Source organism: Notamacropus eugenii, chromosome 1, assembly GCF_028372415.1.
Source record: "Notamacropus eugenii isolate mMacEug1 chromosome 1, mMacEug1.pri_v2, whole genome shotgun sequence".
Lineage (NCBI taxonomy): Eukaryota > Metazoa > Chordata > Mammalia > Diprotodontia > Macropodidae > Notamacropus > Notamacropus eugenii.
In genome coordinates this window covers 103,099,397-103,120,908 of record NC_092872.1, presented here as the reverse complement: position 1 = coordinate 103,120,908, position 21,512 = coordinate 103,099,397, and the positions used below count along the sequence as shown (strand labels likewise).

The 21,512-nt window shown below is 38.0% G+C and overlaps 1 protein-coding gene across 6 annotated transcripts in view; it reads left to right on the top strand.

Annotated features, from left to right (window-relative positions):
• PTAR1 (protein prenyltransferase alpha subunit repeat containing 1) overlaps nt 1-20,562 on the top strand; it is a 41,802-nt gene extending 21,240 nt beyond the window's left edge. For 2 of the 6 annotated variants that reach the window (XM_072611274.1, XM_072611289.1), the window contains 5 exons: nt 3,540-3,650; nt 6,406-6,510; nt 8,646-8,859; nt 16,552-16,862; nt 19,845-20,562. In XM_072611274.1, the coding sequence (XP_072467375.1) occupies nt 3,540-3,650; nt 6,406-6,510; nt 8,646-8,859; nt 16,552-16,862; nt 19,845-20,187 (1,084 nt within the window). In that variant the 3' untranslated portion in view covers nt 20,188-20,562. Of the gene's footprint in view, nt 1-3,539; nt 3,651-6,405; nt 6,511-8,645; nt 8,860-10,176; nt 10,284-16,551; nt 16,863-19,844 lie in introns of those variants that run through there. The other 4 variants (XR_011967478.1, XM_072611283.1, XM_072611265.1 and 1 more) reach the window with 4 other exon arrangements.
• Nucleotides 20,563-21,512: the final 950 nt, after the last annotated feature.

Sequence of the window (21,512 nt, the reverse complement as noted above, 5' to 3'; positions counted from 1 at the left end):
ACTAAGGTCCTTTTCTCCTCTTCTCTCAGGAGAGTACAGTGGAAAAGACAGGTGGGCATGTCCAAAACAGAATTCATTCTACTTTTCTCCAAATCTCGCCATCTTCCAAATTTCCCCATTTTGCAATGCCAAGAACACCATCATCCTCTTCCAGTCACCCAGGTTTGCAGCCTTGCTGTTACCTGTGGTCCATTACTCTTCTTCAGCCTGCACGTCCATTCTGTTGCCAAGTCTTGTTGTTTCTGTTTCCATAGCATCTCTCAGACCCACTCCCTTCTCTGCTCTTAATCACCTTTTTTTCCCCCTCAGATCCCCATTACCTCTCTTGCCTGGACTATTGCAATATCTTTCTAATGGGTCTCTCTCCTCAGGTTTCTCCCCCTCGGGTCCATCCTCCAGATAACTTCTCAAACATCAATACTAAAGCACAGGTCTGACCATTTTCATTCCCCTTCTCAGTGAACTGAGAGACTCTCCATCCTCTAGAATCAAATACAAAACCTTGGCTTAGAAGCACTAAACAGTTTGTCTCCAACTAAATTGGCACTGGTCCTCCCATCATGACATTTCCCCCCTGTAACTTTACCTTTGCACAAGTGGCCTTCCGTGCCTGGAATGCATTCCTTTCTTCAGCTCCATCTCTTAGAATCTGTATTTCCTTAAAAGCTCAGCTCAGGTAATACTTTATATGTAAAAACTTTCCTGAAATCGCTAACCTAGTAGGACTTCGCAAATGGTGTTGTATGTATATACATGTATCTGTATAAACACATAAATGCGTGTTTCTGTGCGTAATGTAGTGCTGTCTTTCCGGATAACATGGACACTTCTTGAAGGCTTTTGTTTCTGTCTTTAATTCCCTAGAACCCACTATATAATATGAACTTAAATACTTGATCAGTTGACACAGTGTCAGAAGTTCAGGTCTTGGTTTTCCAACTTAATTGTGTGATCTTGGGCAAGTCATTTCTCTTTGAACCAGTAATATGAGGGCATTGGAACAAATCACAAGTGTTAGACATGTGAGGCCTGCAATACTTTTGAATGTGGCCCTGATTAAAAGGTAATTGAGAAATATTTAGCAAAATAAGTAAAAATACAGTAAAACATAGAAAACTCAGTCAGTATGTGGCCCAGCAGGGATCCTCATGTATAAGGTAGTGGCTCCTGTTTCTGTTTGCCTGTGACACCACTGGAATAAATGATTTGATAATTGTAAAGAATCACTAATTAGCTTATCTGTGCTGATACTCTACTTTTCTCCCAGTGCTAGCTGTATCACAAGCCAACCGAAATCTTTCAGAAGCCTTGTCAGAAAAGTTCCTTGCTCATTTTCTTTTAATTGTTTTCTCTCTTCCGCTTATTTACTCTGCTGTATATGTTGTTTTTTTGTGCTGTGAGGGAGAGCTTTTTTTTTCCATTGTTGTTAAAAACTAATTCGTCTGTTATAGTATTCTTCTCGGATATACACCTGGGTTTTCACAGTGCTCAGAGGAGGAGAATCTCTTATGATCAATGACATTTAGAAAGAGAAATTTTTTGGCTCTGGTAGCTTGAGAAAGGTGTCTAAAAGGGAGGGGCACTTTTTTATTTGTTTTTTTAAGGCATGTATCAGTATGAATGATCCGGCCTAATTTACAGAGACTGAAAAAACCTGAATATAGCTAGAAAACACAACTGATTAAGGGCTTGACACTCTGTTATAGTGGCTTATAACTTTTTATCACTTTGTTTTATAATGTCTTATGCGTAGTAGGTGCTTAATAAATGTTTGTTGAATTGGATTTTCATTAAAGTCACTTGCTTAAGTTCATAAAGTGAGTAAGTGGTGGGTCCAGGACTAAAATCTAGGTCTTTTGATCTCCAGGTCCAGTGTTTTTTCCATTACACTATACACCTATCCAGGAGAAATGTCCAAATTAGAGAGCCTTTGCAAGGCTGAACTTGTTTCCATATCTGTATAGTTGAATAATGGTACTTGAAAGACACACCTCACAGTTTTGTTTTAGAGATCAAATGGAATGATGAATGTAAAAGGTCATACATGTGTAAGCAATAAACTTTATTCCTTATTAAACTGTGCCGTGGTGTATTCATCTGTTTAAAATCAAGAGGTATGTTGAGCAATTGCCATAATATCCCAGTTGCAATCAGTTTATATTTTTGAGTATCCCTAGGATATGGATGTATATTAACCACTTTGATGGCATATCTATTGTAGGACTGTTTTTGTAATTTTTTTTTAATCATGAGATTACTTCATGAGGCGGGAAATATTCCTAGTGATAGTCAAAGAAACTGTGTTTTCACATCGGACTTTGGTGCTCCTTCCAGTGGTCAGATCTCACTGATTTCTGGCATAAAGATGGGAAATTTCAGGGATTTAACAGGAATTGTTCGAAGAAAAATTTTCTAGAAAAAGAAGGAATACTTGCTGACATGCAGAAAACAGTAAGCTTTGGGAATGATGAACTTTACAGCAGCCTTTCCAGAAACCATTTTGTCTCTTTACCACTCCTCATTCCCCCTGTTTTGTCTAGACAGTTGTGTAGTAATCATTGCTATTATATCCTTTTTAAAAAGAAGTTGATGTGCTATGATATCTCTAGTATCCTTCCCTCAGAAATTACTTTGTTTAAATTTTGTATTTTGTTTTCTTTGTATTTGCTGTTTTCTTCTTGATAGAATGTGAACTTGAAGATTTTTGTCTTTGTATCTCCAATCCTGAGCATAGTGTCTGGTATCTAGTACACCCTTAATGAATACTTGTTGAATGAATAGGTAGAAAACGTAGGAAAGTGTTCAAGGCTGGAGATGGAGGTTCTGAGGACATTCATGTGGAGCTAATAGCTGGAGCCATTGAACTATATATATATTTCACCTGGGACTTTGGCAGGTTACTTCATCTTCCTGGAACTCAGGTCCTCATTGGCAAAGTGAGGGGATTGAATTACATGGTCTTGTCTGTCTGTCCGTCTCTCCCTCTCTCCCTCTCTCCCTCTCTTTCTCGGCAGAAACTTTATATTTAAAGGTTAAAAGAATGAAGACAGATGGAACAAATAATTGTTTAAAAAACATTCACCCTTCATTGCTTTTAGAATATATAAAACACAGTTTTCCTAATATCTATTCTAACTTTTTATTTCCCCCCCCAAAAAGTTGAGATTTGTTTTATCAAATTTTGTATGAAGTTTTATTACCAAATTTTGTGTTATCAAATACAAAAGAAATTGCTCTAATTTCATCCTGTGCCACAGATTGGCACCCTGTTATTTACTGAGTGTTTAAGTCTTAGTGAGATAAATGGAATATTATCAAACAAAGGCATTGATTTTTCTCCTTTTAAATTTGTTCACTAGATTAAGAGGAAAATTAAAACTATCATGCCCCCAGCAGCTTAAAACCTGGCATCTTGCTTTATATACTTCGAGTAGCTAGATTACCAGTGTAAATGTGTAGACATCATGCTATGAAGCATTAAAAGAAAGAAGTCAAGTAGTAGCACTGTTCTTTTTTAATGGCATTCTTCTTCCTTTTAGAATTGATAGATGTCACATGTACCCTGCTGCTTCTAAACCCAGACTTTACCACTGCATGGAACGTGAGGTATGGCACCCGCATCAAGAGTTTGACCAGATTTCCGAAGTCACGTGAGCCCCAGGATTTTTTTTTCTTAAATTCAAGCTAAGTCAGCCATAGCGTTTTTCATCAATTTCCCTTTCTGACCCACTTTCCTTAGTGGTTACCAAGCACTAGAGTATTGGCATGCAGAATTTGTTTACGGTATCGTACCTTTATCTTATTTCACAACACTGTTCTTGAGCTAGAATTGCCAGTCTATATTCAGATGTGTTTTATGTGTGTGTTTGTGCTATTTATAGTCTTAGGCAGGTCACTTGATCGTTTTGGACCTCAGTTTTCTCACCTGCAAAATCAGGAAATTGGGCTGGATGGTTTTTTGAAATCTCTTGCAGTTTTAAATCCTTATTGCCCTATTTTTCCCTTTCCTTGTAGTATGATGTAACTCACTGAATTTGATCATGATGTATTAGAGAGTACCTTAGTTAATATGGCATAGTGGAAGGCGCACTGGACTGTCGGGAGACCTGAGTCTTCAGGCATCTTATGACCTGCAACCAGTCACTGTACCTCTCAGGCTCAGTTTTCTCATCTGTAAAGAAGGGAGTTGAACAAGGTGATCCCCAAGGATCTTTTTACCTTTACAATTCTATGATTCTCTTTTAACTGTTGCAGTAATCAACAATTTAAATGCTTATCTAAAGGAAGATGTCAAGATCTTGAGATAGCTAGAATAATACCTTAATGAAATAATTTCTGTGCTGAAAAGTTGTGAGGTCCATGTAAAGCAAGTTTTTTTTTTTTTCCCTACTTTGCAGTTTATTGCTCTAAGAAGAAAAGACAGCAAGGATTAGCTGTCACTCTGTTTTCTTTGGATAGTCTGTAAAAACAAAATGCTCTTGAAAGGAAAATAGTGAATCCTGTTCATTAGTGCTGCAGTTTTAAAAAAAGTTTTATGCAGGCAGTTACTGATTCTAAAAAGTAGAATTGATCATTCATGTTTTTCTCTAAAAAAGAAAATTATTTTTCTCCACTTGTCAGTGGAATTTTAGAAATGCTCATAGATTTTAGAGGGGAAAATGCTTATAGTATTTAGAGAGTCTAGTTTTGTGTCTGTCTGCATTATGGAGAAATGAATCAGGTTGCAAGCTAAAAGTGTTACACTGACATGGAATCTATTTTAGAATTTTCCTTATTAAAAGATATTCTTAATCTTTTCCTCAAGGGGGTATCATAAAAATTACATGACAGATCACTTAGCCTCAATAAAGAAAAAAAGTTGTTTAAATACAAAACTAATTGGGAGAGCTATTTAGTAGCACTGGATTTTATTCTCTAAAGAAACATCAGAATGACTTAGAATTTTTATTTTATTGATCTTGTTTGCTATATGAGTTTAAAATTTTCCTTTGTTACTAAGACCTTATTTCCATCATTCGTAGGCGCTCATCAGAGAATAACACAGTTCTGTGCAGGGCCTGAGCAGTGCTTGGGTCATATAGTGAAGGTTGGAGTGGATCACTGACCAGAATACCCAGTGACCCCTAGTTGTGTACTGTCTCTCACCATCAAAGTATTCTTAGTGTACTGTGATTCTGGAATAAATCCTCCTTAGTTTCGGAATGGAACAGTAAGTTGTAGTAGAGAAGCTTCAATATAGATAGGAGTCACACCTTCATTGTGTACAAGTCAGAAGGAACCAGAAGAGCCTAAAGTGGGAAGAGGACTCTGAATGTCTGCAGGGTCAAAACCAGGAATCATAATGAGTATAAGAGGAACCAATGAGAAACAGGCCCTGGAACCCAGACAGCAGTGGTGTGGCCCCTGGCCAGTGATAGGGTTCTGGTTAAACAGCTCACCGTAGCTCTGTGGGCGTGTGTATCTTATATGTAGTCAGCTCCATCAGAAGTCTTCTAGAATCTCTTCAGTTTGAGATCCCCCATAGCCATCACTTGTCATTGGTATCTCCGACCATGGGCAGATGCACACATTAGACAGTGTATTCCAGTTAACTGAGGTTTTACAGTAGATATATAGTGGTGAAGCATTCCACTTCGAAGCATTTGCCTGTTGAGAGGCAGTGTGGTATGGTAGGGAGAGCATTGGACTTTGTCTTAGCTCCTTCACAAAGAAACTGTGGACTGGGCATATCGTTCTGTTTCCTCATCTGTAATCTGGGAGTGGTACTTGCATTACTTTTCTGTTACTGTTAACTAAGGTTCTTCTACATCTAGAAAGTAACTTCAGTACCTTCTGAGCTCCATTATTTTGTTAATGTGGACACCTTCTTCACTGGCACACTTTACAGTCCCTCCCCACTTTAGGATTTAGCTTCATGAGTTTTATGTCATCCCCCCCCAAAAAAACTGATTATAGCTGGCCATTCACCTTCTGTTAATGTGCCTCTAAGCTAAGGCTGTTTCTTGGATCCATCACCAGGCCAGTAACTTGAAGTCTTTCCAACTTAGTAAGACCTACCAGTACTTATTGGCATAAACTTTGAAAACCCTAGGTTACCTTTTCACTACACCATGTCATTGGAACAGGGCTTTTATGAAGGGAAAAAGAATTTGAGAGAGGTAAAGGTAGAAAGAAAAGAGCAAAATATGACAAGAAGAAAGGACTTTGCAAACTGTGATAAATGTGAGCTATTTTTTAAAGGCATAGGAATGTGCTTTTTATCCTTGTGATACTGAGAGAGTGCTACTGTTGTTCATTTGTTTTTAATGGAGTAGTTCATTTCATTCTGAGTTTGCTTTATGGCCAATGCAGTTTTTCAACTGGAGGATTACAATAATGGTTTTGTTGTTTTGGTTTTTTTTGTAGGAAAGAGCTAATCCTGTCTGGCACTTTAAATCCAATTAAGGACTTGCATCTGGGAAAACTGGCCTTAACTAAGTTTCCAAAGAGTCCAGAAACATGGATTCACAGGTCTGACTAAGTTAAGATCCAAGTACTTGTATTCTTGCAACGTAAGGGGTGGATGGAAAGGGAAATAGCAGAAACCCGGCTATTAGGCTTAGCAGCTTGGGCTATTAAATGCATCTGGCTGAAATGCATTACAAATAAAGTGGGTTTATATAACCAGTATATGGACACTGAAAGAAATGCAGCTTTCCACAGTGGGAGATTATATGAGGCCTTATTCAGACCCAGGAAATAACTATCAGATTAATATTTTTTTTCATCAGGCAAGTAATCTTGTTCTCTTATGAATATAGCTTGGTCTGGATTCCTGTATAGTACTCTAAAGAAACACAGGAGTAAAGTGAGGTAAAACAAAGCTTTTAGGAAATAGCCAGATCAGCTGGCTTTCCTTAGATTGAATGGCTTCATTGCTAATTGTGTTTTCAGTTCTTGTTACTGGAGAAGTAAAGTAAAATCAGCTGAAATGGTGGGCGGTATAATGTTCAGGCGTGCTAAATTACATTTTCCCTGACAATCTAATGTTTAGAATTTCTGTAAGGGACTGATGTGAAAGCAGATTTTACGGTGAGAGTTTATATTCATGTTCTGATATATAGTCTGTAATTTTCACATGCAAAAAAATGTGAACCCCTAGGAGATCAATCAGAAGTGAAGTCAGAAGAAAAACATGCTTAAATTTCGGGGGGGTGGGGTGTGTATAATTGTACAGATATTTTAAAAAAGAAAGCAACATGCCTCAAAATAAATGTTTTTTGCTACTTGGCTTTTTAAACCTTTCCCATATTCCACAAAACACAGCCATCCTTCTCCTTGACAGCTGATTTCTATGCACTTTATTCTTTCATTTTTGAATTCCTGTTTACACAAAAGAAATGTCTTCAGGCTTCATATTCACGTGTACACTCTTCTTCCACTTTGCTTAATTATTATACATTTCCTTGTCTAGAAAATAACTAACTTAAAATTTCTAACTTACCAATAATAGTAATTGCCAGGAGAAACAACAAACAAATACAAAAAGGACATAAAAGATACACATTTGGAAGTTATCTGCATAGATAAGGAAACAGCAGTGCCCCTGAAGAAGGTGGGAGGCAGCATGTGCCAGACAAGCCAAACCATCTCAGCCATCTCAACCACCATCTCCCCTCAAACTCCTATGGAGACAACTCCGAGCCCAAAAGCCTTGGGCATGGCAGTGCCTCCCAGGCCCTTGTCCTTGCTTCGCGCTTGTCCACCATATAATTAACAGTCCTGCCGCTACAACTAAGGTTATATCCATTTATTAGTTTTGCTGAACTTCTTTAAAAAGGCCAAATTTTTAATGTTGGACAAATGCTGATGAGTTTCTTGGTTTAAACATAGCAAAATGTAATTCCTTACTAAATTCTCTATCCATTTGTGTTTCTAAGGATACGAAATTTTAGCCTGAAAGAACAGTTCATTTCAGAAAATGTTGAAAATATCAACTAATTAGATACACTTTTTCATTAACTTTCTTTTGGGAAGAGAGTTTGTTGATACAGATTTTAAGCAAAATCAAAGGAAAACATTGTAAATCTTCTGGGTGATTTAATTAATATTCATTTTCCTGCTTATATATATGTAATAAAATAGGACAGGTTAGAAATTTTGTTTAATGTTGGCAGTTATAGACTTAACTTTCTCTTGTTTTAAAACTATCTAGCAGAATAAGTAGGAACAAAGGGAGTGGATGGTGTGTGGCATGTAGGCAGATAGAAGCCCCTTCCCAGTACCTCTGCTCTCAGCATACAATTCAGCCATTTGTATGTTTGTTGTCCAAGCCTAGGTAAGTGTAGATAGGCTCATCACCAGAAGGCTGGCCATGCGGGGTGATTTTTTTTTTTCCAGCGATACCAACTCATAAAGACATTAAAGACTCAGAGGGAAAGCAACAATGCTGACAAAATCATAGGTTCTTTAAGTATTGAAGTATAAATGGTTTTATTTCTTTTCCTGCTATCTTGATAAATGAGTGTCCACATATATATGTGGACGTATCATATATCATATCATATCACATATACATATATATATGTGATTTTTTTTCTGCTTTCCCCCACCCCCAATCCCCTGGCTTAATTTCTTCCAAACTTTCCTTTCTGTCATTTATCCAGGCGATGGGTGCTACAACAACTAATTCAGGAAAACTCCTTACCTACTTTTGTGAAGAAAGAGAACTTGGCAACGTTTCCCACAGAAGGAGTAGAGCAAATAGTGCAAGAGGAGATTGAGGTGTGTGGTGAAGCTGCTGGGAGATACCCAAGCAACTACAACGCCTGGTCTCATCGGATCTGGGTCTTGCAGCACTTGGCCAAGCTGGACGTAAAGGTATATCAGTCCTTTGGCTTTAAGCCTTGTCATGTCAGCTAGTACTCAGAAGAACTAATGACCCAGCAGCCCTGAGAGCTGGTGCAGCTGCTGCCTTCCAAGGATCGGGAAAGCAGTGATCTTTATTATAAGGCTTTGCATTCTTTGGTCCCATTAGACTAATGTATTGATAAAGAAAAGGCAGGTTTAATTGATCTTTTGGTGGGAGGTGAAAATCTGTGTGTGCTCACTTTGGCCATGAATAATCTTGGGTTGTGTACCACCATAGAATCTAGCATTCTGATGCCTTGATGTTTTCCGTATGTGCAGAGCCTATTGGCCAACCCATCTTAAATGTTTAACTCCTCCAGTTCTGTAGTAAAGCATTCCCTGTACATTATGACAGCTTCAGATAAAAATACTTTGTGTGGTAAAATTAAAGTGGGTGGGTATGTGCCTTTTTTGAGGAGTTTCCCATAATTGGACATGGGATTGGAGGTATAGATGGGGCTCTGTCCATGGAAATGAGGGCCACCAAGGCAGATATCAGAGTAAATGTATTGACTTCTTTATTCTCAGGAATGGGGCAGAAGGGAGGGGAGCAGGGTGGAAAGGCGGTACAGTGCGGTTGTCTTCTTTCTTTTAAGCCTCTCCCTAACGTTATGTGATGGGCATGAATGTAGTGTATGTTGTATTGAAAGGATTCATCCTGCTTTATATAAGATTGCGTACCTGGATATATACCATTTATCCAGGTGATGGATAAATTTGGGAACTGATTTGGGAATACACTTTGCCCACTTCTGTAAAGAAAGAGAATTGGCAATATTTCCCACAGAAAGAATAAAGTGAATAGACCAAGGGGAGATAAAGGTCTGGAGGGAAGCTCCTGGGAGATATGAGCTGGAGAGAACTTAAGAGGCCACCTAGGCCAACTCGGTCACTTTACAGGGAAGAGATGGGAACCTGAGGAGGTCCAGTGACCTGCAGCAGTAAGCATCAGATGTGAGACAGAAAGTGGGGATAAACTGAGATGATCAGTTTGTACCGTTAGCCCTTCTGAATCTTAGGGAAATCCTTCTCATGGGGCAGAATGTGGAAGGGAATACAGGGCATATATGTTGGATGTGAGCACTGCCAAGTAGTGTCAACATCTTCGTTGTGCTGTCATTAGGACTTTTCCCAGGTGCTACTCCTGATTTTTCATTATTTCATCATTCCTCTTATCATGGCTGCCCTAGCTGTCCTTTCATTTTTTTTCACCTTTTTCAACAAAGAGAACTGTTATTGCCAGCTAAGAAGTCTATACAGTAGTTTTTATCATTTTATCCATTTTAGGATGCCACCCTGAGCGCAGCAAAAACTACGGCAATTTAAAAATAAAACTGAAGAAGAATATCACTGACATCAAGCAGTCTCTTTCCACCAGTATTCCACAGTCAAAGGTTGCTGCTGTCTATTTTATTTTTAATAGATTTTTATTTTTTCATTAAATATTTCTCCTTTACATGTAAAGGTATTTTTAACATTCATTTTAAAACATTTTGAGTTCCAAATTCTCTCCTTCCCTCCCTGTCCTGGAGAAGGCAAACAGTATGATATTGCTTATACATGTGAAGTTAGGCAAAACTCATTTCCATATGAGCCATGTTGCAAAAGAAAACGTGTACATATTTCAAAAATACATATCATCACCAAACTCAGATAAAAATGATATGAGAAAGGAGAAAAGTTTAATTTGCAGTCTACCTGCTGTCCTAATGAGGCTTGCCCTGCTTGTTTTCGCTTGGGAAAACCATGGATCAAACCCCCTTGCCTTTTTCACGTAAGGTGGGGGGGGGGGTGTATTTGTGTCTTAAAAGTAATGAATAAGAATGCGCATCTGCCTTTCATTGTCAGGGACACGCTCTTGTGATTTCTGACATTGCTTTTGTTTAAGACATGTAAAGTGACCGAGTATATTGGTATTTAAATTTGCTGATTTAAATGCACCTAAAGACATTCTGCATGACTATGGAGGACTGCTCCAGACTTCACAGTGGCAGAAGCAAAAATTCCTAGTAAAGTGAGTATGAGATGATAGCTGGCAAGCAGCCTCAGTGGCCTTCAGAAGATTGAGGGAAGTGCAAGGGCATGGGAGAAGAGTGCAGTCGAGTGCTTGGGGACATAGGGGAGAAAGAAATGTGTGGCTCATGGGCATTCTTATCAAGAAAGGCCTCTACCTTCTCTTATTTTGGAGAGAAAGGTGAAGGAAGCACCGTTTCCCCTCCTCGGCCTCCACCTTCTGGCTTTCCTGGCTTCTCTGAAGTCTCTGTTCATATCCTGCTTTTCCAGGAGGGCTCTCCCTTCACCTCCATGGAGATATCTTCTCTTTGAGATTAATTTCCATCTGCACTATGTGGATCTTTCATGTACAGTTGTTTATTTTCATGTCATTGCATGCGTTAGAATGGGAGCTCCTTGAGGGTAGAGACCTTGATTTGACCTTTCTTTGTATCCCCAACACTTGACACAGTGCTTGGCACATAGTAAGTACTTAATCGATATTGACTGACTTAGACTTAAACCAATGCTGTGCCCATTCAGATTTAGTTTTGTCACCTAAACCTTGGTTTGTATGTTTTGGTTTTTTTTAAAGTACCATTTGAGGTCTATTCGCATTCTCTCTGCTGTTGTGTTCTTCAAAAATACTGTTTCTCTCAATAAAACATTAAGGTTGAATATTTTAGCCTCAATTTTAATTAATTTTAACCTTAAAAAGATAGTGTCATTATTTTGCTATTTATTTACTTATTTCTAGTATTTTAGTGGTGTGATGTGTTGTTTTTTAACACCAAAGTCACGTACTAATGACCCACAGTCCAGAACTCTTGCTCATGACGAAGAAAAACAGTTAAAAACTAAACAGGCCCAGGTAGTGACCATGTTTAGCAGAGCACTGAGTACTGCACACACAGAGTTCACCCACCAAGAAGAAATACTTTGTAAGATGATGAAGGTGAGTTAGTGCCAAACCTATACCCATGCAGAGTGAAGCGTAGAGGCAATTTATTGACATAAAGCAAATCTCTCCAATACTTTTGTGTGAACCATGCAGATCAGTAATTCATAATTAGGCTTCTTTAAGGACTCAGGTCTTTGCTTGTCTGAGGACAGGGAGTGAAGTCAAAGCAGCAAACCTGTGTACCAGGCACTGGTGTCTGTGCACACACTACCTAATGATAATGACTCACATTTTCACAGTATCTTTTGAGTTACAGAAAGTCCTTTGCTCACAACAGACTTCTTAGAAGAGGTGGAGAAAGCATCTTACAAGTAGAGAAAGAGAAGGTTAGAGAGGCTAAGAGACTTGGCTAAGGTCAGTATCTGAGCCTGAATTTCAGTGCAGATCTGTCTAGAGTCCAGTACTCTTTCCACTGTTCCACACTGGCTCTTTGGTCCATCCTCATCTCAATAGAGCTCCGAGCAGATACAAAGAATGAGAACTGAATCAGGGAGTGCAGAAGCTTTTGTAATCATTATATTTTGATAACATAAAACTGACATAATATACAGTGTGTTCCCTCTTACCTTATGTGTTTGAGAAATGGCACTTTCTGGCTAATGAAACGTAATGATCATTAGATAATTGTTATATATGCTGTAAGTGGATTATCAGATTTCGTAGGATTAGAAAATAAGGTCTACACTCAACGTTAAAACTGTATTAAGCATAGTTTTTTGTGACATTCAGAGGACATTATAGGTTATCATTTTGAATATTGTATGCTGTATGCGGATAATAACAATTCACGGTAGCAAATATAACAAAATCTTTTTTAACCACATAACGTAAAGATAAAAAATAAATGCTAGTTTAGGCCTGTCTTAGAATTTCTTCTTTTCAGACTTTGTAGACCAAGAATTCAGCTGTTAGTTTTTTCTCTCACATTAATCTAAACTCTTGCCAAATCAAGACATAGCTCCATTTTAATCTTCCCTACCTTGTTGTAATTCCAACAAAGCACTATTTCGGTAAGCATACACAGTTAAGTGAATGAATTTGAGGTCTCTGTGTTAGGTTACCTGCACCAATCACAACTCTAAGGTATAGTAGCAGTCATACTCCCATATTCATGAAGGCCTACAGGTTAAGGATCACAGATTTAAGACCAGAAGGGACCTCAGGAGATAAACTGATCTGGTCCTTTCAGCTGTATGAATCAGCCTCAGCAAGCTTTGATGTGGAGTGACTTGTCCAAAGTCCTGCAAGTAGAAAATAGCAGAGCAGGCATTTGAGCCCTTTCACAATGCTTTTTCCAAAAACATCACTACAGCTATTTAAGTTGTATGAGAAGGGGATTGTTTTGGCTTGCCTAATTTCATATGACAGCATAGGTGATAAACTATTATTCAACATTCATTGGGTGATAGATTTAGAACTGTAAAGGACAAAGGCTCTCCTTTGACAGATAAGAAAACTGAGGCACAGAGAGATTAAATGACTAACCTAGGGTAGGTGAAGTCAAAATGGCAGAAGGAGAGGAAGCAGTACGGTTTAGTTCCCAACAGTCTCTTCTCTGTAACTGTGTAGAAATTGCATCAGACTGAATTCCGATTGGGAAGGCGAAGAAAAAGTCATCCTGAGTCATTTTTTCAGCCCAAGACTGCTAAGGGAGACAGAGAAGTCTGCAGACATTGGGTATGGGGCTTGGCCAGAAGTATACACAGCATGAAGCCTTCTAGCTCCCAGAGCACCAGGACAGAGAGAAATCTCAAGGGATCCCTCAGTTGTGTGCAGCAACAGGTGCCATCTGGCAGCTCTGTTCTGTGCAGCCCAGTTTTGGGTCACAGGAGAGGAGCGGTCATGAGCATGGACCCCTGCTCTATACTAGGGAAGGAACAGGGTCCAGAAAATAGCTGTGTGGCTCTAATCCTGAGGGCAGAGCAAAAACTCGGTGTAAGCCTTTACCCCAGAGTGTAAGACTGTAGTTCAGTAACAACCAAAGAGGAGCCAGCAGTTCATTCACTCTGAAGCTATTAGTGACTGAGGCCAACAGCAGTCTCCTGAAACTCCCAAGCAAGGACATGCCAACAGACCCAAACCTGCCTTGAGAATTTGCAGTTTGGACCAGGACAGTGAGCAGACCTTGTATGAATATATTCCGGAAAGCAAGAATAGTTCCCTATATTCTTGACCTGCTACTAGAATGGCTGACTTTATTTAAAAAACAGGAACTAAAACCTTTATGGGGATACTAATAGCATACTGTATCATCTGTACTTTTATATGTCTTCTAAAACCAAAACTAGAAAACAAAAATTCTGGGAGAAAAATATTTATATATAGCCGATCACCAGTAAAACACTTTTTTGAGCTACTTATAGGTGAACACGTTGAAGTAAAATATACTTCCATGCTGAAGTAAAACTCTCAGTATATACTCTTGCCCTCTTCCAGCTTCTCGCTATGGTGTAGAAGCGACCCTTAGTTCTTGTAGGCATGCCGTTACAGCGTGATAGGGCCCTAGTGATGTGCTTTCCTGTGTTTGTTACCTTCTGTCTTTTGTTTGAGGGCTGGCCTTCAAGGTCAGAGAGACTCATGGCTGAATCTCTTTGACCATGACAACTCGTTGTTATGGTTGGGTTGCCATCTGTGTTGGAAGCTGTATTTACTCTCATGAAAGTGCAGATGGCTGAAATAATGAAGTACATAGCTTTATAGATGGTATTATTGAGACCAAAATCATGAGATTCAGTCACTGTATAAGGCAGATGATTAGACTGAGCCTCTGTGTGGCAAATGACTCACCACCACCTTCCTTCGTACTGGTAGGAAAAAACAATTCAAAGCACATTTTTACTTCAGTAGTGCTTTCTTCTCTCAGTCTGGAGACAAAAAGGAATTAGGCTAGACCTTAAAGTAAATCATGTCAGTAAATGAAAACATAACATCAGTACCTGTTCTTTAAGGCTACCAATTTTAAAAGCTCTATGAAATATCTGGCAAAAATATTGTGGTCCTGCAGTAGAGGTTCTGTAGCTCTGGAGATTATGTTAAAATGTCCATACGAATGCTTATTTTCAGATATATGAGAGCTCTGTAGAAATTTAGTGGGTTTCTCTTTCAAATACAGCTTCTATCTGTTTTTTTCATCATCTGATATTACTGAGAACAGTGTCAATTTTTTCTCTTATTAATTTTTGGGGCGGCTTAGTGTTTTTTTTAATTCTTAACACCTCCCCCCCTTTCTTAAAGAGAAACTGTGTCCAGATTATTCCTTAAACTCCTGCTTTACATTTAATCTCTACCTTTCTTCAGTTTCTTCCTTTATAAAAGAAAATAATTGTTTAACTTTTTAGAAGCTTTTCTATTTTTATAAAGGTCTATACCCTTAAATGATTAAAGATTCTTCTGTAGCAGATACTCATGTGTTCATGGAAGAATATTGTGATAGGTGTTTCTGATTTCAATCTGAGAAATCCTGTTTTTTAAGTCAGTTAAATTGAGATTATCATAAAGCTTTTCATTCATTTACTAATTGTTTTGGAAGAGAAATACTAATAAAAATTCCTTTTTTTTTTTCTACTTCATTTAGTCACGTTCCAGGAAGGGAGTTAATTATCTAAGGGTTTTTCTTGTTGAGTTAAAATACCTTTCACGTAGGAGTATTCAACCTGCATAACAAGACAAAACCAGAAAAAACTGTTAGGTTGCAGCTAACCTATCCTTTGAATTAGTTTTTCCACAAGAGTACTGATTTTAAAATTGGCTTCCTTTAGGAGCTTACCTGCTTTCATCAGGTTGATTGATTGCAGGAATGGTCTTATTTTCCAAAGAGAATGTCTATCTATGATGTCTGAAACAAGCTCATGCAGATAATAATTCTTCTGAAATGAAGCATTTTTTTAACCTATATCATGTTTCCTCTAGCTAAAACTATGTTCTGAGTTCCTGTGTTTTTTTATTCTCTGTAGTAGTCATTTGTTGCCATTTCTCCTGCCTTGGTGTCATTTGTGTATGTCTTGTCTCTGAGGGTAGGATCTATGTCCTATACATACACACTGTGCGTAACCCCCAGCTCTTAACTATATGCCCTATTCATAGTATAGGTCCTTATACCCATATATAGACAGGTACCTGAGAAATTGCTAAGGAAACCTAAGGAGACTTTTATTTTGTCCCATGAACATTTTCTCCCATCTTTAGTGCAATTGGGAGTCATAGGTCTCATTATTATTTGTACTGCAGCTTATGTCATCCACCTCCAACACACACCTATGGAAGGTACTTTCTTTTTTTGAACATGATCGTTTTTCGTTTTGTGCATTGAGAAAAATTGAAGAAAAATGCTTAATTATTGGTTAAGTTTTTAAGGTCTTTATTTTGAAGACTTGTTAAACTTATATCTGACTGCCTAGGAAAACTCAGTATTTTTATTTATGCATTTTACTAAGTCTTGGGTACTTTAAATTTGTCTTTTCTTTGGGAGTGCTGTTCTAAATAGAATTAATGAAGATCCTGGGAAAGGTTATTAATTAAGTGGAACCTCTGAATTGTGTTGTTCTGTTGTTTTTAATGCACTTTCTTTTTAGAGTGGAAATCAGTCTGAATGATAGGGTTGGTCACAGATAAATCTGAGGCCGGCCTAGTGAAGAAGAGGAAAATGTGTGGAAACTCATTCTTATCCATTTTTCTTTCCTCTTTATCCCTTCCACCTTTCACCATTCAAGATTCTTCTTGATGAACTGTCTTCCACCAAACATTGGGCATCCATGCATGTTTCAGATCACAGTGGATTTCACTACCGCCAGTTCTTATTAAAGTCCTTGATCAGCCAAACTGTGACAGACAGTGCTATATTGGAACAGAGCCCTTTGGTAAGTGAGCAAATCCCAGACCTTCCAAAAGATGATGATGAAGAAGACGCGACAGCAGAGCGCCACAGGGTGGTGGATCTTTCCCGTCTTCTAGAGGAAGAAGTTGAACTTAGCACAGATCTCATTGATAACTACCCAGGACATGAAACACTCTGGTGTCATAGGTAAGAGAAGCCTGAAACTTCATGGCTGCTCCTCTGGAGCAGAGGGGTTCACAGAGGGGAGAAATCTGCATCCGGTAGCAGTCTTGTATAGACACAAAGCTCTTCTGCATCTGGGGTAGGTGTTGTCACTGAGAACTGCCAGACATACTCCTATAGAGAATTTAAAATTCCCAGGGGTAGCCTGGTTATTGTCCATACTTTTGTTAGTGTTTACAAGGTTCTTTGCTATTATCTTAAGCCGTTCCCAACAATGATTTTTTTAAAGGTTTCTGTAATATTTAGTATCATTTGATTTCATTTTAAAAGTATTTTTTCCCCAATTACGAGCAAAAACAATTGTTAACATTCATTGTTTTTCAGTTTTGAGTTCTAAATTCTGTCCCTCCTGTCCTCCCCTCCCTACTCCCTGAAATGGTGAGAAGTCTGATATAGGTTGTATGTATGCAGTCATGTAAAACGTTGCCATATTAGTAATTTTGCCCCAGAATGATTTTTCCAAAGAGAATCCATGGTTAGTTTGTTGTATCAGTTCAGTTCACCAAGCATTTAGTAAGGACCTGCTGCATGCCATGCACTGGAGATACAAGACAAAAATATAGAGTCCCTGCCATCAAGAAGCTCATATTTTATGTGACTCCTCAAGCTTTTCCATGTCCATAAACTAAGTTATCTTTTCTGATTTTCCCAGTACTTCTCTTGAAAGTTTGTTTGCTTTTTGTATTCACAGCACTTAACATAGTGCCTGCACAGAATATGCACTTCGTCAATGTTTGTTGAATTAATGAATTTTTAGAAGAGGAAGTAACTTGCTTACAGTCCCAGAAAATAATACCTAATATTTACATAACATTCTAAGGTTTGCAAAACGTTTTTATGTATGCTACCTTATTAGTCCTCATATTTATCAAATCTGAATTAACGTAAGCTTGATATGAGAGGACATTTCCTTCTGAAATATGTTACGTACTGTATCTGAACTACATAACCAAAAATTCTACATCTCACATAGTTTATGTCAGTCTTTCAATTGGGACGATATCTTATCACTATAAAGATCAGTGGTAAATTAGCTTTCATAATTGTTTTGTGTACGTTTTATATTTAACTTTGTCTTCATGTTAATTTCCTCTCACTAGAATATAAGCTCTTCTATGGCCAGACTGCTCTGTTTTTGTTTTTACATCTCTAGCACCTGGCACTTAAAGAAATATTTAATAAATATATTTTAGATAGATGAATGAGTTCCGTTTGTAATCAGAAAAGCCGACTCTGTGTGAATAATTTAGTAAGATAAATTAAAGGTTTGGTTTTTATTTGTGGTTTTTTTTGTAATTATTGAAGGTGTTCCCTTTCCCATCCTGCTCAAGTTTTTATACTATTGGAACATTTCCTCTGCTGCTGCCTATTACTAGGTGAAGTTAGAGGATTAATAGGAGATTTTTCTCTCCTTGGGACTATTTACACAGTATTAATATTTTTGTAACTAAGGCCACATCAATGCAGAAAACAAAATTAAGCCTTTGAGTGGTTGGGAAAATTGTTACTATTGAAGAAAATAAATTATAGTTTAAATAATAGCAAAAAGAAACCTTCCAAACCACAGATGGTGATCAGGTGATTTGTCCTTTAAACCCCCTTTCCTTTAAAATGTAGATAGAATATGAAGAGATGCTAGAAAACAGATTAGATCACGCGTTACACTTCCAAGAAAATCCTCTTCCAGTGCTCTATCTTGGCGTAGAGATATCTATGAGTTCTTTCGGGTTGTACCAGCAAAGTTCGTGCTGTGGCACATTCTTCTTAAACTAAGACTTTTGAGGTATGTTAGAAAGATAAATGAAATAAACGGTAAAGGCTCAGAGTTACTGCAGCAGAAACGGATGGTTCTCAAAGAGCACATGATCTCCTACCAGAGCTGTGTTCCTAAGAAGTTGTGTTTTTGTAGTTTTTCAAAGTTCAATTAAATTTGAAATGCCCTTGGAATATTTTGTTGTTTGAAAGAGTGCTCCAGTGCATCTTTTCTGAAGCAGATAGTGTTCTAATGAACCATCAAACTAAAAAGCTTTGGGTTTTGTTTTGGAGGGTTGGAGGACACGGGAGATTTTTAAAAATATACATACATATATATAATGTATGTATGTATGTATATATACATATATATGTATGTATGTAGTATGTGTGTTTCCTACTGAATGTTACCACATGGGGAGAGGTGACCATCAGTGATTCGTAGTATAAACTTGAAGGGTTGGGGAAGGGGCCACATTCATTTAGCTTGCACTTTGTGCATGTGAATGATGTGCTCCTGTCAGGTGTCGTGACATGGAGGCAACCCTAGCGTCTTGTCTGCAATGCCGGAGAAATGCACGGTTTAAAGAAAGGTTTGAATACAGGTCTGTCATGACAAGTTGTGAGTGCCAGCCCCCTGAAGGGTAGAGAGCCCTCCAAGTGATGGATTATTTCTGTGACAGCCACTCCTGAATTAGTGATTGAGGACTCTAAGGCAAACTACAATAATTGTATTATTAAAGTTGTCCTTGTAAAGGAAGACCTTTTAGTTCTGATTCCTGAATTCTTGATTTTTGGTCAGGCCGGTTAGATTGATTTTTTTTAAATACTGTCTGGAGTAACAGTTTAGTTGGCATCATTCTCCTTTGTTTAAATGTGATATTCTGACTTTCTTTTGGTAACAGACCTAAAGGGTCATCATCAGTTTCCTAGTCTTTTAAACCCCACCCCACCCCCGAGTATAAAATATTTTAACAGTCTAACAAGTAAAGTAGGGGCTACAAGACTGTGCAGTGTGGCACAATTCTTCCTCACAAATAAGCATCCATTTTAAAGGAATAAGCATATTGATTTGAACTTGGGCCCTGCGTTTGAAAGCACCACCTTGATGCTTTTTTCAGTGTTCTCTGACCTAACTTTTATTATATGATATTTATTTTTTCTTTTCAATTCCGGGCCTCTTCTTTTGCAAAGGCGGCATGTGTTCTACCTTCAGCACCACTTAAACAGTAAACTTGCTCACAGCCTGATGCGACTGTCACCCGTGGACAGCAGTGGTGGGACTTTAAATGACTTAAATCTCAGCCCAGCAGCCACTCGCATGACTCAAGCCATGGATGTGGATGGCTTAAATGACTCTAACAAGCACGGCTATTCCCAAGAAACTAAGCGGCTAAAACGGACACCAGCTCAGGACTCCCTTGGCATGGAAATGGAACACAGGTTCATTGAACAGATTCTGTCCACCTGCCGAAACGTGGAGCAAGCCAGGTTTGCTAATGCTTACAGGAAATGGCTGGTTACTCTGAGTCAGTGAACGAGATGGAGAGTTCCTGCAGCGTTTTACGTTTAGTGCAATATTACTTTGCTTTCTTTTCCTTTCTTACTCACACAGCTGCATGTACTGGTTCTAGTAACGGCTTCTCACCCTTTATGATCAATTTTAAGGTTTGTAGGAAGACTTTTGTGTCATTTATTTCATTAGGAACAGGCAGTTTTTTTGTAGGAAAACAAAAACAAAATTCATTTCCTAGTATATAATGAGTCTTGAACTTTGAGGGAAAAAATTTGTATTCTTTGCATTTCCACTTTGGGCAGCTTCATGTTCTGTTCTCATGACTTTTTTTTCCTTTTTTTGTTGGGAAGTTTATTTGTTAATTTGCTATTATTAAAAAAAAAGCTTTAAAACATATAATATAGTTTCTAATGACTAACTTTAAATAACTTGATCCAGTTTTTGGTTTGGGAAACAAATATGGATATAGGAAAATAAAACAAATACTGACCCTAATGTGCTCTAGTTGTAGACTAACCTAACCACAGTCAGTAGAGTTGGGTTTTAAGCCTAAAACTCCCTTCAGATATTACCAGTTTATCAAAGGATTATTAATTTTAAACCCTAACTTTAAATGGTTATGTTACTGCAGCACTGGAAAATTATTTTAATCACACATTCTGATTATTTTTCCTTTAAATTGGCATAGGCTGCAAACACCCAACTTAAACCCTATGTAATTAGGTCTTTTGTACCAGTTTTTTTTTTTTAATTCTTACTATTTTCCTTCCCAGATTTTGTTGGATTGGGGAATCAGATTATTGAACATTGAAATTTGTCAAAAGTTCACCTATAGTTTATTTTATCAATTTACCAGATCAACAAACCATTATCTCACTTGCATTTCTGAAAATTTATGAGGTACGTACACTACAGAATTCTAAAGAGATGAATATTAAATATTTTTGGGAAAAATAAATGTGGGGGCATCTTCAGAAATAGGTTAAAACCTTTACATTTTAGTACTGAAGTTGTTCAGACTGAAGACTCAACAATCTACTTTATTTCTGTCATACCCATTGTCAGAGACTCTTTATAGATATTTTGAAACCAGGGGTTCAGTCCCAGGGTTTTGCTTCTGCTTTCCTTGAACCCCAGGGGTTGAAAATAGTAGAGAGAGGTACTGCTCTCCCTGTGTTTTCTGTAGCTGGTTGTGTCCACCTGTAGTTAATTTTTCCTCCCTCCTCACCATCAGGCCTTTTTTGCCACATCCCTTTGTTGTTTGTATAGTTTTTCTTTCTGTATTCCTTCAGCAAAAAGTACCCCACCTTTATTTCTTGTCCCACAAACAAAGGGCCAGGGAAGAT